Here is a 17,119-nt window from a genome sequence, read left to right on the forward strand (position 1 = left end):
ACCCGAGTTATTCATTTGCTCTCGTTTATAACAATATTGAACACGTGTAACGTTTTCAATAACACGTGGTGCATAAAACGAGTTGTGATTCATTCAAAATGGCAGAATCACCTACAGGTGATGCGGAAATGTTATTGATGCACACATTTTTCTTTTCTCTCGAGGCTGATTGAGAATTAGTCCTCCGTGGTTTGTCATTTTCTAAAAAGCGGATCCTCAGAAACAAATATTGTTAAGAAACGGAGGACTTAATTAAATAACTCTGAATAACACTGAGATGTACAAAGTTGTTAGAAACTTCCGTACTGTGTAACACAACTCATGCCACCATCCAGCTACACACCCTGTTTATTATCATAGTAATGATAGCAATTAATCACATTAATAAAAGTCAATTATAGAGCGAAAAAGGGGGAAAAAGAAGCATTCAAAGAGCTGCATGAGGGAGAAAACAATTACGTATAAATATACACACACATTTACCGTATGAACGTACAATAATACAGTCAATTTATATAATAATAATAATACATTTATTTATATAGCACCTTTAAAAACAGAGTTTACAAAGTGCTCTACGTATAAGCAAGGTAAAAACATAACATCAATACAAGTAAACATTTCAGAAAATACATGAGGCAATGAACACAATAGAGGAATAGAAAATTACAAATACAAAATAAAGCAGAACAGACAAACTAAAATAGTTATATATACAAACATGGTCATCTTACACTAAAACAAAGAATATAGTATTTGTTACGAAAGGCCTTTAAATAAAAAAAATGGGTTTTAAGATGAATTTTAAAAGCAGGCACAGTGTTAGACCTGGCTATAAGCAAATAATTAATGGATCCAAGAATAATGTGTTTATTCATCTCCACTAATGAGGTGAAGTCATTTAAAAAGTCTTTGTCTCGGTGACTAAGCACACAGCGAGTCGCTGCCTGAGAAAAACTCTCCTCTGTTGAGAAAGACGTCTGTTCTTTGGATTGTTATCTTGCTAATTGGTCGACAGCAGCCCAAGTTAATTATGACATGAAACCAGAAGCCTCCGACGGCAGCTGGAGTTTTTTTTACAAAGCGGACGTTACAAAACCATTAAAATGACATTTTTATTCGGTTGAATTTGAGTTGATATGGTGTCGACATCTTCAAACAGACCAGAATATGGAGCCTCACCACGAAGGCGTTTCACTGGACTCATGAGTGAGAGTGTTGTGACTCCAGTCCACTAAATGGCGACGATGCACCTCTAAACTGGTTTGTGAACCGCCAATAAACACTTGTGAAGAAGAAGAAAAACAACATTACGTCTTCAGCTCCCGTCTTTTCCTTCAAATCCAAAATGTCGCCGTATCGGCGCAGTTTTAGTTTTCTTTGTGTCGTCTCTAATATGTCGACACAGGCTACAGTTGTTGCATTCATTTGTTGTTCAACGTGTTTTTATGTCATTTATTTCATGGGATTATTGCACATTTTGGAGCCATTTTCTTTTCAAAAAGATAATCTGATTTTTGCCCTTATCTCTCGTAAAAAACAAAAACATAATAGCAACGTAAAGTACGTTAGTTTGCCCTCATCTCTCGTTAATAAACCAAAACATAATATCAACGTAAAGTACGTTAGCTTGTCCTCATCTCTCGTTAAAAAAAAACACAATAGCAACGTAAAGTACGTTAGCTTTTCCTCATCTCTCGTTAAAAAAAACATAATAGCAACGTAAAGTACGTTAGCTTGTCCTCATCTCGTTAAAAAAAAACATAGCAACGTAAAGTACGTTAGCTTGTCCTCATCTCTCGTTAAAAAAAACATAATAGCAACGTAAAGTAAGTTAGCTTGTCCTCAACTCTCGTTAAAAAAAACATAATAGCAACGTAAAGTATGTTAGCTTGTCCTCATCTCGTTAAAATAAAACATAATAGCAACGTAAAGTACGTTAGCTTGTCCTCATCTCTCGTTAAAAAAACATAATAGCAACGTAAAGTACGTTAGCTTGTCCTCATCTCTCGTTAAAATAAAACATAATAGCAACGTAAAGTACGTTAGCTTGTCCTCATCTCGTTAAAAAAAACATTATATCAACGTAAAGTATGTTAGCTTGTCCTCATCTCTCGTTAAAAAAAACATAATAGCAACGTAAAGTACGTTAGCTTGTCCTCAACTCTCGTTAAAAAAACATAATAGCAACATAAAGTACGTTAGCTTGTCCTCATCTCTCGTAAAAAAAAAAACATAATAGCAACGTAAAGTACGTTAGCTTGTCCTCATCTCTCGTTAAAATAAAACATAATAGCAACGTAAAGTACGTTAGCTTGTCCTCATCTCTCGTTAATCTCTTGTGTTTATTATCAAACGATATATCGAGGACGTAGTTACGTGCGGACGTTGATTTTTGCAAACGACGGCGGCTGGGAAAAAAAACACAGGCCGGCATTCGGCATATTCTTACCAGACGTCCCACGAAATCCCTTTTATTTACATCTTGGCTAATCGGCTGCTCTCTCGCTCTCCCCCTTTTTCATTTTCACCTCCCCATCAAGAGAAACTGTTTCTGCCTCGTGCTCTATCTCTACGAGGCCGGGACGGTGGAGGTGTTAATGAGTGACAAAGCATTCTCATTACCAGGAGAGGGGACTCTAATCAGCCCTAATGCATTTCACTTCCTAATGCTCCCAAACTGCCGACTGCACCAGACAAGGGCCATTCGTTATACGGCGAGACAGTCCGGTGGAACCGGCACAGTGTCTCCGGAGCTCCGTGGTCCGTTTGTCACCTGTCTGGATATCGACTCCGATCACCTGTTGGCGCGACCGCCGGTTTGCGCACGTCCTTGAATTTGTTTTTTGACGCCTATTGGCAAAAGATTTCCCTCCAGTAAACATGAAGGGGCTTGAAAAAATGTGATACAGCTCCTATTTGTAGACACTTCAATGCCTTCTGCCCCCGAGCTGTATATACGCCTGATTCTGTGCTTTGAAAAATATAATTAGCATATTGGTATTTTATTCTCAGTAAAACCACTTAAAGTACAGCAACTGTTTTAGTATATTGTAGTTACATTTTATTTGTTGTAACAAACATATGTGGCTTCCTATTCCTTGCTGATTTCCTCGTTTTGAGGTGGAATTAACTCAATCAAAATGCATTTCTGAATCCTCACCCCCCGTCATTCACACGTCAAAATTATACTTGTTTATATTCTGAGTAGCCGGTTAAAGAACTGTGAAGCCGTTGAAATCGACAGTCAGGCTTTCTTTCAGTTAGTTTGAAGCTTTTCAGTGGAAAAGAAACAAATGTGGTGGTTTGAGAGGCTTCCTCACTTTCTCCGTGTCTTATGCTGCGTTCACACCAAACGCGTTGCGAATGCGATTACTCGCCCGACAAGTTGGTTAATTCGCTTCATTCGCGCGTAAGAGGGGGCGTGGCTTTACTCCGTGGAAACCGTTATCATTTCCGCCATCCACCACGTAAGAAATAACCACTATTTCTGCTTTATACTTGTTGTGGACATTTGCGTCATTCGCAACCATTCGCGTCTGTGCATTGACTTTGCAAGGGATCTACTCGCATGAAATGCAACGCCTTTGGTGTGAACGCAGCATTAGAGTCACAGTGGCTACAGATGTTTGCAGGGAGTTCATAAGTGTAAACGGGCCATTAGACGAGGTCTAATGTCTCGAGATTCACAAGTCTCTTCGTCAATGTCCATTTCCCCCGTTGAAGAAACGAATGAGCCAACGAGAGCCTTCAAACATTGGGAAGAGCACCCAACTGTACCTGAGCCACAAGGAAAAGATCGAAAATGGGTCTGCGTGTCACGAATATTTTCAGTCGCAGCCTTTCATTACATTTAAAAAAATTAAAAAAATCCTGGAGTGTATGTTTGGAGTTTTTGCTTTAAAAAAAAAAAAAAAAAGGCCAGAACAATTTTTTCTGTCTTTCGATTGATCGACTTATTGCTTCAGCTCGAGACCGAATGAAAAAACGTCCCCAACATCGGAGCCGTCGAAAGTCACAAAAGCTGGCTGAATAATGGAATGCATATGTAGTTCATCCCGATGGGGTTTTTGGAAAGATTTGATACGTCCGCTACTTGGGGAAATGGGTTAAGAAGACTAAAAGTCGCCTTGATTGGACGATCACATCCACGAATCGGAGAAAGCTCAATAACAGTGAAATAGTGCGTAGTTAGAAATTTGCCTTCTAGCACGTTGCTTTGCTGAAATGGCAGAGGCAGCTTCAGTTGTTTTATATCACAAAACGGGGTCAATGTGCATGTCCTCGTGTATTTCTCTGAGTAATTGAGCATGTCGGGGCAATATATTGTAGTGCCTCCCTCCTCTTCTTTATTTACTATCCTACCATCAGTGATGTAATCACTCCTACGTGCATGAAATCCACATCGGTTCTGGCTCAACCTACACCAGACTACTACCTTTGCAGTTTTCCCGTGTAAAGCTTCTGTTGGTCATCAAAGACAGGGGGAGTTGCGGTCAGAAACTTCTTCTGGCACATCTCCTGTACTCCTGTCTTTTTTCTTCTTAAGAAATACTTGACAGGCCCACTCGATGAGGCGGAGGTGCTTCAGAGGCCCTCGTCTCCCCTTTTTTCCACGCCAGTCCAGAGAGAAAATGAAGTGGACTTCTTGGACATCAATCAATCGGACAAGTTTCTGCTCTTCGTGGTTATGGATTCGCACTTCAAGGGGGAAGAGTGGGGCGAAGTGGGAGGATGTCTCAGGCTAGCATGAGATTGCCTGTGCCGAGACTTTTCGTAGTGGTCGAACAACGGAATTACTTCTTTTGGGTCGGTCGCGTGATGCCATTAAGCTACAAAAGATACTTTTGGACTTTGGACACTCTCTTTGAAAGAGACGTCCTAAAAGTTGCACTATATGCGAGGGAGCCGAGGCCGAGCAGCTGGAGGCGGAGCTAAAGGATGCGCTGGTGCTCCGTGAGCCCGTAGACGAGGGAGCAGTGTGGAAGATCTGGGTCGTTTGATACTCGCCGGTCGAGCAATTTTTGCTTCATGCGCCGCCAAGCAATTGTTTTATGCTAATAATGATCGACTTAAATGGAGTGCAAGCGATCACCACGTTAAAAAAGAAAAATCCCAAAAGTTTTGCAAGTATCCAAACTGAATTATATCGTGACACTAAGATGCCCGAGTGCTCTTTTTTAATATATAACACATTCTCGTCTCAAACACTTTCCTTAACTTACCTGGTTAGTGTTACGAGATTAACAGGAAGGTTTCGGTAAGATGTGTTGTGTACTATACAGTGTGTTTGTTTGTAAATAAATAAAAGGAAGGCACAAATGATATAGGACAAATACACTCAGATTAAAAAGGAAAGCATGGAGCGCTGCAGAGATGACGTGGTTGTGGAGGCCCACCAGGGAGTTTCTGAGTTTTAGGATTCATTCCCCGACATGATTAATGTTCCCCCCCTCACACACACACACACACACACACAGCGTGAGGCCATGTTGTCATCGGCTCCGGTGACGCTCACTGGCGTTTGTATAATTTAAACCGGTCTCGATGGGATTTCATCCTCCCGTTGTGATGGGATCATCTCGTACGGGACATTCGGCTCACAGTTGATCTAGTGTGTGTGTGTGTGTGTGTGTGTGTCGTGAGAGGGAAGTCGGGATGCATGTACGAGCGATTGTGTGACGCCAGCGATGAGTCACATGGACTATTCTATCCCACCCAGTCAGATAGATAAAATATCACGTATTAAAAGGTGAAGAACTTCTCACGCATCAAAGTTATACTTTATATTAGAATCCTTCTTCTGACGGATGATCTTTTTTTTTCTGAGCGTGTCCAAATTGATAAGGATGATCTCATAGGGACTATTTCTTCAGTAGTTCCAGTGAAGACATTTTTCAATACTTTGAGGGCCACGAGTGAACATTTTTTTTATAATCACAAGGGCAACATTTTGACTTTTTTAAAATTTAATTTAATTTTTTTTCTAAATTCATCCCCTTCTGCTATTATCAGGGAAAGGTTGTCGTCACAGTGGACGTAAATTATGGACTGCAGGATTTTCCAACATGGATGTAATTCTTCGGGCTGTTCCATTCACTTCCGTTGTGTTGCAGAAACATCAGATAAATATCAGATAACCCCACAATTAAATTCTAAAAGTGCAGATATTGGGATTCAGAAGCCGTAACTCTTCACGTCGTAAAGATGTGAAGATTTTCACATTTCACGTCACTGGAATAAACAATTGCTCCGTCTCTCATCGCAGCCCCTCCTTCGACGAGGAGCTCTCCCCTCGGCCCAAGGGCAAGAAGAAGAAGAAGAAGAAGAAGAGAAAGTCTGAACGCAAGAGGAAAAGGAAAAGGTCAGTCCCCCCGTCCCCCCCCCCCCAAAAAAAAAGAAATGTTGACGACTCTGTTGATGAAATAAAACCCAGAGAGGACGCTCGGTACTCCGTGAAGTTCACGTCTACACTTGTCCCTTCCGGCTTCAGGTCTCCCTCCTACAGCCTGTCGCCGCTGAGGAAGAAGAAGAAGAAGAAGAGGAAGAAGAGCGCCAAGAAAAGCAAGCGCCACAGGTAGCTCTCGCTCCGCTGCGACAACATTGGCACAGTTAGGCACGCCATTTATTATCAGGTGATGAAAATCTCCTTTTTCTCTGTTTTTTTTCTATTCCAGGTATACCTCCAAAAAGTCAAAACACAGGTATGTGCGCAGTACGGTGGTTGCAAGATGTAGCATCATTATCGTGTGTGTGTGTGTGTGTGTGTGTGTGTCATTTCTAAAGGTCAAAACGTTTGAATTAAAAGAGCTAACTTTAACCCTGAGTACTTGTCTCTCGTCGAGGTGGTAAACATTTAGCGCCTGCTTTCTGTTGATTTTATATAGCCCAATTTTACAAATTCCGAGGGCTTTACAATCTGTACACATACGACATCCCTGACCTTTGACCTCACATCGGATCAGGAGGATCCCTCTCCCCGGATGGACAGAAGCAATAGGTGTCATGTGTACAGATGAACAGCGTTACAGAGTTACATGAATAATTCGTAGTAGGCATGGACCACGATCCAGACCTCCACAATCCATGAGAGGATCCCCGTTGTGTGTGGGTGAGAGGTCGTCGTGTGTGTGTGTGTGTGTGTGTGTGTGTGTGTGTGTGCGGCCTCATCACTCTTGTTCCCTTTCATCCCCACCAGCTCTTCAAGTTTAAAACACAAGAGGAAGTATGAGCGCAAACACAAGAAAAGGTCAGTGCGAATCAATGTGCTTTCACCTCCTCTTCCTCCCTCCACGGTGAGCCCCGTCCACCCTGTCGCTGAGGAAGAAAGAAAGAAGAGAGAGAGAGAGAGAGAGAGAGAGAGAGAGAGAGAGAGAGAGCATCCTCTCATGTCGAGTGCCCGACGGGTGAATGCAGAAACAAGCAGGCTTTTTTTTTTTTCCTGAGGCGAGAGAGCGCAGGAAATAAATTTAAAAAAAAACGCTCGTAAAAGAAGAGGGGGGGGGGGAAACAGATTGAAAGCTCGAGCAGCAAAGAGAAAACTGGGAAAGAAAAAAAAAAAAAGGGGGGTGAAGGAGGGCGAGAGAAACCAATTTCATGCTGCGATCTTGCAAAAAAAACCCAACATTTTAAACAATTTCGACTTCGGGTCAGCGGGCCGCGGTTTTGTTTGTGAGCCCGAAGTTGTGCTGCTGCTTCCTCCTCTCGGCTCTTTTGTGGTCTTCGTGCCTCCGCTGTTCCTTTATCTCCTTCCCTCAAACGTATTTTCTACAAATATATTTTTTTAATTAGCATCCATTCAAAAATCCTTTCGAAATAGTTCTGAATTTTATATATTCTACATTAAATCAGACACAATTCATCTTTTTCTGGTATATTATATTGTATATATAAAATATTTCATCACTGAAAAAAGGGTTGAGAGGTTATGACGTTACGTTCAAGATCATATTACGGTTTGAATGGTAGTTTATGGACGAGAGTACTTTTGAACGGGCCGCTCTCGCTACGCTATCGTGGTCGCACGTGCAGGTTGAAGGACGTTTTCATAACTTTCTTCCCGACCCTGTTTAACAAATGGCCACGTCATGTTTTTCAATTGCTCGGCATGTTTGTGTTCAGTTGATAAAGTTACGCTTTAAGATTTAACTCTGGCTCAGGTTTCAAATGTGCGTCGGGCGTCGTGGAGAGAGTAAAAAACAATGAATACCAGCTAGATCATCAGTGAAGAAGTCCTGGAAAAAGGTCCTGGAAAAAGGTCCTGGAAAAAGGTCCTGGAAAAAGGTCCTGGAAAAAGGTCCTGGAAAAAGGTCCTGGAACGTGACGTCTAGAAAAGAAAAGGTTTAAAAATATGTGAAAGGGTATCGAGAGAAATAAAAAGGGAGAAGCAGCAAAAAATACTCACATTTGAGATGCTGGAACTTTTTTACTTGGTAAATGACATAATTGATAAACTAATTGTAACAACAACAACAAAAAGATACTTCCTGTTTATCGCAGTACTCTCAGCTCCTTATCCACTCGTGTCCTCTCTCCTCATCTCCTCCTTTCAGTTCTGGGACTCACTCTCGGCGGAGGCGACGCTATCGGAGGTCAGAGCCGGACAGTCCATCTTACCAATCTCCTGCAGAGGACAGGTAGGCACACACACACACACACACACACACACACACACCTTCTCTTAGCCCCTCAGTTATCTTATCAGCTCGAGGTGTCTTCCTGGTCTCACCACAGCGATGACTGATAAGGCAGAGGTGACTTCCTGATCTCGGGCCCTTATCGCGGCTTCACAGGAAGTGGGCCCCCATATTCGCTCCACAGATCGATGCACTCAATTATAATGACACATGACACATTTTTTGGGGGGGATTTGGGGGGGGGGGGGGGGGGGGGGGGGGGGTTGACAGCGTAATGGTTTCTCCAGTAGCTCCAACCGGTTGTAATGAATCCACTGAATGCAAAATGTTGCATGTTTAATGGGAACGGCCGTCCTTAAAAGAGCTCAATTAGCGAACGCCGACTCACAGAGAGTCGTTCCAATAACCGAGAAGGCCCCCGATGCCGGGTCGTGCATCGGAGAGCGTACGCGCGGGGGGGGGGGGGGGGGGTCCATGCGGCGATCTGCTGTCACGTAATAACGTTATTTACTCGCTATTCTTCACGTGCATCTGGTCCCGGATCAGAGTGTGCAAACTATGTACGGCACACCTGTGGACAAACACTCTCATTTATTCCCTGACAATGCTGCTTGCTGTGCAGGTGGAGAGCTAGAGGTACATCGTGATGCATTCAAGCTCTGTTCAGATCACATTAGCATTCTGTGTTCTTACTTTATTACCTTTTATGAACACAACTCGAGCGCTCCGTCCTCTTCTTATGTGCCGTAGATGGAGCTAGGCGGAGCCAGAAAACGCCGAGGGTTGCATTATTCTGTTACTTCACAATGGATAACTTTGTCTATTTGGTCCAGCAGACACCATGTGCACAGGTCCAATGGAGGGCTGGACCACACGGACGTGAAGTGGAGGCCTGCAACCAAATCAGTGTGTAAAACGGCTCCAAAATATGGCTCCGTCCTCTCGACCGCTACCGTAAGTACACTTCAGGGCTCTTTAGCGTTGCCGCGGCTGGTTCAGTTACGGCCAGTCAGCGTAAAAAAAAAGGCAGCAATTCCACATCCGGGTATTATTTTCAATCAAAATACAGTATTTATATTTCTTTTTCTCAATTGAGTTGTCTAAACCCGTTTAGCTGTTCTCACTATTCATGGCCTGGATCTGGAGCTCATGTTATGCATTCTTTATATTGCAGTAATTGTGTTGTTTTTCCATGGAAGACTTCGCCATTATAATAATGATAACGGTGCAAAAAAAATGACACATTATCTATATTATAGCGATGTGAATAGCGTTGTTTTAAAAAGTCAAATTGTTCCTCTTGTGACAAATTCAATAACTATTTTATTCTCATGAGCTATTTCTCACTGTATATTATTTATCTTCCTTTATTAGAGCATACATGTTTGATACGTGATGTTTTTAATGAATTATTATGTTTTGATTCATTATTTCAACAAACTGCATTGCAACTGTGGTCAATATTAGGAAAATAAAACAGGAAGTGAAGCACTGGTCACACTGTTCAATGTCACTTTTTTGATCGGCAATCAGCTGTGTGAGACATTTCAATTTGTGGCTAAATATGGAGTATAAATATATATTTATTTATTTATTTTTCTTGCGTAACTCTAGGACTATCTAGCCATGGGGGTTCTAGTTATTCCTGCCTGATTGGAGAGAAATTTTCCACGTCAAATGAGCGGCTTTAATACGGCAGATGAACACATTTCATTCATTTTGTGGAATCCTTCACAATAAAAGCCTCCCTTATTTTCTTCCTCCCCTGCAGTATGAGTACACTTGTTCTATTGAAGAAGAGCCGCCAACACAGCTCCTCTAATCCATCGCTGGACACATTTAACACAGAGTTTTCTATTAGTTCTTTTGAATTATTTTCTTGCAGAAAAGCAGCTCAGAAAATGTTTGTAAATGCCAAAAGAAAAATGTGTTAAGTTTTTTAGACTGACCTTGTGAAACCCTCGCGGTTACAACCGTGAAAAGGACTCCTAGACTCAGAGAAGATGTTTTCAAATTGAAATTTTACAAAATACTGTCTTTCAAGAGCCATAAGTGGGCAATGTTTTTTTTAAATTTTTTTTAAAATACGTCCTTTTCACTTCAGTCCCCTCTGGTCGTTGCATCTGTTGTATGTTAAACTTCCAGCTGACGGGTTCCAGCAGCCGAAATGAAACCAACAGAAAACAAACATCTTCAAACTGTAATTGTTGGCTCCGAGCTGTTTGCTGCAGGTTGATTTCTTTTCTTTCTTCTTTTTTTTTAAAGTGATGTTCTCCCAAAGAGCCACATAAAAATGTCCTTAAACTCATTGTCTCAAGCTTATTGGAGCATGCCGTGTATTTAATTTCTCTCCAGCAATCATTAAATTATGGTAATTGCACAGAGAAATGTTTTTAATTACACACTGCGGGCTTTTTAATTGAAATTCAATAAATGAATCCATACATCGAGTCACGCCGGGCATTCAATATCCCAAAGTCTGTCAGGAGGACTTCACAATTCACAATTATTCACTGGAGTTTTGGTTTAATAAAAGCACGTCATTTAATAAAGTATTGCAGAATGATCTTTTGTTTAATATTTCTTTCCCCCCTCCCCCCAAAAAAAAGCAATCCATAAAGGGAAAGGTAGGTATGACCGTAAAGAAAAAAAAAAAATATATATATATATATATATATATACGTATGACATGAATGTGGGTTGCGGATTAAACGTGTCAACCTTTTCCTGTAAAATATAAGTGATGAATTGGTGAATTTATCGTGTGGTGGAAAGCATAAAGAAACAGGGAACAAATAAATGTTTATCTGAAGGCGTCCTTGTCAAAACATCTCCAGGCGACATTGAAGAATGTCTCTGATTAATTTAAATTTTTTCTTTCCGATAAGTTGAAATCTTTTTTTACTTTCGGGTGCGACGCGAGTGGCAGAAGACGAACAAAGACTACATTTCCCTCGGTGGGGGGGGGGGGGGGGTCGGTCTTCAGACTAGATGATGGGACACCTGGACCGACCTGGATGAACCTCTCGTAGTCCAAAAAGAGCTCTCACAATTTTACAAGATTAGACTATTAAAGTAGAGTCAGCCATCTTTCTTTTTTTTTCGTGTTAGCTTCCGCGCGCGGCAGTCGTGCTCCGAAAGTATATTTGAAAAGGAACTGACTGGCTCTGGGTTTGAAGAGAGGGTTATTGTCTTTTTCTTGCAATTTACGACTCTAACGATGCACTTATGTTGCCCGCTCTTCCCTTTTTCTTACACCTTACCTACTTAAGGAGGAAATCTTGATTGGTAAGTCGATTGCTATCCGCAGATTTAGGGCTTATACTTGTAGGTCGGTGCAGGCAAATGATTTACTTCTTACGGGAGAAAGAGCACAGTCACCTGTCCCATTCTGAGGGCTTTCTTAGTTAGACTGATGGGATCTCTCTTTGTCTGCAATCCTTTTTCATTTCTACATAATACCCATTTTGTGATGTTTGTTCGATGTTCTTTAAAATGAGGCTTTTTCAACGGGGGCTATTGTTTCCTCTTTTTCTCCTCTCTCTCGAGTTAGAGCCGGTAGATCTTTCCACGCACATACAGTAGCTTTTCCTTTCTTCCTCCTCTGCTCTTTTGTTTCTTCCTTTTCATATAATTGTTTTAGCTTTTAGCTCTCAATTTGTTTTTCTTCTTTGATTTCTTTATACGACTTTAAAAGTTGAGTTCAGACTTTTTCTTTTCGGGGGGGAGATGGGGAGGGGGGGGCAATCGCATGCTTTTTAAAAAAAAAAAAATAGAAACATTTGCATGATGTCTTTTATCTTTCAAACGTTTTTGTTTTTTTCTGTCCCGAGAAAAAGAAAAGAAAAAAGAAATCCCTTCTCTTGTGTTTTTCAAGGGAATACTGTGCCTATTGCACTAGAGAGTGTTCACAGCAGATAGCAGGTGTCATTCGTCCCGACACGCGTTTGGTTTTAAGCCGCAGCCCGCTTGTCTGTTTTGCAGATTTTGTCGTCAGAAGCCGGACGAGAGACTTCACACGGGAACGGGTCTCGGGGTTTATCCGGCCGGTCCGAGGTCCCGCGCGATTACGATTCGGGCAACGACACGTCGTCGCCGCCGTCCAGCAAAACCGGTGTTTTTCAGACGAGCGTCGCCGACAACGAGAGGCACCGCTGCGAGCGCCTGGCCTCGCCAGAGAAGCTGAAGTTCCCTGACAGAGACAGCTGCGCCTCTGACTCGGGAAACTCCGTGACCAGCTACGCCTCCCTGTGCAGACCCTGTGCGGAGGACGGCCTGTTGGGTGGCAACGGCAAGAGGTAATCCCGTGTTTCCTTTTAAAAAAAAATATATATATATTCATCTGATGTGTGAGCATTTCTGGGCTTTATCGCTCGAAAGCAGTGACACGTGTCTTGGTTAGCAGAGGGCAGATGACCTTGGGGTGTCGGGTGGAGGTCGTGAGATCCCCAAAGACTTCCGGCTGTTCCCAGAGGAGGAGAAAGTCGTCTGGAAGGCGAAGGAAAACGCGGTCATCCAGCAGCGGGAGCCGCAGCCGGAGTCGCAGCCGCAGCCGGAGCCGCAGCCGCAGCCGGAGACGCAGCCGGTCCTCGGGGAGCTCCAGATACTCTGGCCGCTACTCTCGAAGCCTGTCGCTGTCATCCTGCAGGTGGGTTCACTACGTCTATGTTTTATATCAATGATATTCAATAATAGCCAGGTTATGTTATGAACTTTCTTTTTTTAATTTGCACATAAACAAAGTGGGAAAGTGGTGCAATCTGAAATATCTCAACAGCGGTGAAATGGATTGCCATGAAATGCGGTAAAGATGTCCTTGGTGGCCGAATAACAAAGCGTAGAAATGGCACGTCGATATTTTAAGGGCGTTCCGTGTGTCGTGATTTAGGCAAATTTAGGCAACAAAACCACTTCAAGAAATGTTTCTGGTTGGGCTTCAAATAAATAAGTAAATTGAGTCAAACTCAAAACAACCTGAGACACGAACAAGAGAATAAGTACGTAAACTACCGTCGCAGACATATTGGTACATAAGTATGGAAAGCAGAAGAAAAATGCTATCATGCTACATTTTGATGTTGATGTTGAAATGCTTCATGAATTTAACGCGATGGACTCGTATCCGCTGCCGCTTCGCTGGATAACGTTTGTTGTTTTTTTTCCATCGCCCGCCAGCTCGCGCTCGCCGAGTTCTTCGACGGATCCGAGGCGGCGAGGCAGCGTGGCCAGCCTGAGCTCCAGAGGGAGCTACTCCAGACGCGGCGCCGACAGGTGAACCCGGGGGCGGGGGGCGGGGTGGAGAAAACCCTTTTTACGGCTGCGCGAGGAGGTCTCCTCGAGTCCACGGGAACAAAACACGCGGTCACGTCGTTATATTAAACCCTCTTTGTATTTTTTTTTTTTCAGTCCGCCTCGCAGACTCCGAGACAGAAAGAGAACGCACGGCTCCGGGGGGGCGGATGTGAAGTGTGCACACAAGGTTAGTGGGAAGAGGCCGAGACGGAAATCCTACTCGCCGATGAAGAAACGGAGGAGAGACTCGCCGAGCCACCTGGAAGCGCGGCGAATCACCAGGTACGGCTTTCCTACGGCCTTTCATATTGCTGTACGTATACACAAGAAACATCCGATTTTATTTATTTTATCGCTCCTCTAATATACTGTTTTCAAAGCTGCGCTGATCAATATTTGTGTATTACAAATGTGAAAGGGGCTTCTCTTGGTCGTGAACCCACAAATAATTACTTGTCCAGGTTCAGGCAACAGAAGTACTTCAGGTCCGGTTGAGTTAAAATAACGACATCTGTTAAAACTACGATATTTGCCACCTGGCGAAGTCCACATAAGTCTCCTGTAATTTCTCTGAATGACAGCTGGTCGGTTAGTTTTTTTTTTAATAAGGATGCTGATGAGAGTGAACCGTGACAAACAACGAGCTTGTCACGCGACACATTGCTCATATATGAAAACAACGATCGGTTTAGTGAAAGTCACTTTGCGGCCTGGGTGTCCTTCCTGTCCGTTTCACACCGCTTCCTCTCCACAGTGCCAGGAAGCGGCCCATCCCTTACTTCCGACCCAGCCCGTCCTCCAGCAGTCGGTCCACCAGCGTGTCGTCCTGGAGCAGCCTCTTCACCCGCAGCCGCAGCCGCAGCCGCAGCCGCAGCCGCAGCCGCAGCCGCAGCGACTCCTCCTACCGGAGCTACAGCCGCAGCTCGTCCTGGAACTCCATCTTCGGGGCTCGCAGTCGCAGCCGGAGTCGCGGCTCGTTGCACAAACGGCACAAAACCCGGCGTTAGGAGTTTTTCTTCTTTTTATTTTTTTTTTATTTTTTACGCTTAATATTTATTTTAAAATGGATCGTCCTTTTGAAATGGTGCATAATAAGGACTGAGGGTACCAAGAAGGGTCGGAAAACGACTTCATTTTTTGGCGGCGCTATACAGTATGTGTTGGCTAATGCGAGAGCAGAGGCACCGGAGCCCACGAGACACCGGGGCGAGCTTCCTGTCCCGTGTCAGGTCTGGACTTTAGCGCCGAGTATCGACGGGACGTCCCAGACGAGCGGCTCGAGGAATAAAGGAACTTTTTTTTTTTCAGTGCTCTGAGGAATGAATCGGCGAGGGCGAACTGACGGAGAGCAAACCGTCGGTCGGCTCAAATGTCTCCTCCGATGGAAAAGGATGGAAACGTCAGTCCGCGGTACGCGACCGAGAGCGATCGAAGTCCTCGCGGTGTCAACGGGAGGTGTTTTTTTTTGTTGTTTTTTTCCCCCTCCATATTTATTGTTTATTTAATATTTATTGATTTGTTGTCCCTCTCGGTGGCGGTCGATCTTTCTATGCAACACCGTCAATTAAGTTATGATGACGCTGCTGTAATTTTACGTTTGTTATTCTCGTTTTTTTTTTTGCCACATCTCTCACACGTTAACCTCAAAGTGGAGGCAGATGTTCAAAAGCAACAAAAAAATAAATAAAAGAGTCTGACCTTTTAGTTTTTTTTTTGGGTGCTTGTTTTTTTAAGAAGCACAGCTTTGACATTTTGGGGAATGTGTTAAGTGGCTGTCCTGAGAGAGTCGATTGACACCACTCTCATATACGTCTGTTTCAATGTGAAGCTACAGGCAGCAGCTAAGTGAGCTTAGCATAAAGACTTGAAACCAGCTATCTCCACCGGTTTCCCCTGGGAGCCCGGCTGCAGGACCGGGGACACGGGAGAACCAGAACCAACACTGCGCATAATAGACTTTTGAGGGTTTTCCTGAAGGACACTACCGCTTTTGTCCACAGGGACCGCCAAAGAACCCACATAAAATGGAAGTTCCCTGTCGTTACTTAAAGTGTAAAAAAATGACACGTTGTGATTACGAGAATTTTTTCGACCAGACACAAAAAACATTGTGGAAAAAAAAATCAGATATGAAATGTTATTTTGGGAGTTTCAAGACGGAATCGGGATTAGCAGGTTTCTCGTCCGTATGCTAAGCTAGGCTAACCAGCTGCTAATCGAAACTTCATATTTGCCACAAAGACACACACACGCAAAAAAAAAAAAAATCTTTGAATCTGCAAAGGAAGTTTGAAAGCGTATATATATATATATATATATATATATATATATATATATATATATATATATTTAGAAGTGATATTTCTCAATCGCTTCAATTCCATCACCCTGTCCGTGTCACGGCTCCGGGCCCGACAGACTGCTCTCTGTGCTCTCGACACCCTCGTTTTTTTTTATTTCCCTGAATGTCGACGAGTGAGGGAAAACGTGACGCAAGAAGAGGGAGGGGACTTCCACAAACTCTGAAGCGATAAAGTCATTTTGAAGATGTAATTACTGTGGTGTAAATATGCATCTGTACAGAATGTGGTTTTGGGATGTTAGAAATGTCGATGTGGGGTATACGACGCCTAAAAAGGAGACAAAAAAACGCCCCCTCGATGGACTCTAGATGTCTTTGTGCTAAAGATCCTCCCCCCCCCCCCTTTCCGATCAAAATATATAAATAAAAAAAGTTATCCCACTAACAAAGTCATATCGCAATATAGTGACCCCAGTGTTTCGGTGTTACGTCCACATGAAGGAGCGTATATTGTTTTACATGCCGTCACATCTTATCTTGTGCCAAACTCCACATTGTAATAACGTGGTGTCACCCATGTGGGGGGGTGGGGGGGGGGGGAGACGACACACACTTCTCCTTCCACTGTGTGTGTGTGCGTGTGTGTATAGAATAATCTGTATATGAAATCATGTCCTGAATTAAAAAAACGTCTTGTTTTACATTCTGAAGACGCACTTCTTGAAACACGCCCCCCCCCCCCCCCCCCCCCCCCCTCCTCCCCCCTTGTTTATCCGTACTGTGACATCAGTGCGTTTGACCCATAGCGTTATTCAGCTATTAAAAAGCCAGTGAGTCACCGAGAGGAGGGAGCTCCAGCTCCAGTGTGAGTGACATGTGGACTCTAATT

General features: G+C 43.3%; 1 protein-coding gene across 1 annotated transcript in view; it reads left to right on the forward strand.

Moving 5' to 3' along the window:
* The window catches only part of srrm4 (serine/arginine repetitive matrix 4), a 49,510-nt gene extending 34,575 nt beyond the window's left edge, over window positions 1-14,935 (forward strand). Inside the window, exons 3-14 of the mRNA XM_034540758.1 lie at window positions 6,269-6,364; window positions 6,494-6,577; window positions 6,678-6,704; window positions 7,199-7,249; window positions 8,553-8,636; window positions 9,470-9,590; window positions 12,621-12,934; window positions 13,042-13,146; window positions 13,195-13,284; window positions 13,812-13,907; window positions 14,055-14,210; window positions 14,683-14,935. Of these exons, the coding sequence (XP_034396649.1) occupies window positions 6,269-6,364; window positions 6,494-6,577; window positions 6,678-6,704; window positions 7,199-7,249; window positions 8,553-8,636; window positions 9,470-9,590; window positions 12,621-12,934; window positions 13,042-13,146; window positions 13,195-13,284; window positions 13,812-13,907; window positions 14,055-14,210; window positions 14,683-14,935 (1,477 nt within the window). The remainder of the gene's footprint in view (window positions 1-6,268; window positions 6,365-6,493; window positions 6,578-6,677; window positions 6,705-7,198; window positions 7,250-8,552; window positions 8,637-9,469; window positions 9,591-12,620; window positions 12,935-13,041; window positions 13,147-13,194; window positions 13,285-13,811; window positions 13,908-14,054; window positions 14,211-14,682) is intronic.
* Window positions 14,936-17,119: the final 2,184 nt, after the last annotated feature.

Source organism: Cyclopterus lumpus, chromosome 9, assembly GCF_009769545.1.
Source record: "Cyclopterus lumpus isolate fCycLum1 chromosome 9, fCycLum1.pri, whole genome shotgun sequence".
In the NCBI taxonomy this organism is placed as follows: domain Eukaryota; kingdom Metazoa; phylum Chordata; class Actinopteri; order Perciformes; family Cyclopteridae; genus Cyclopterus; species Cyclopterus lumpus.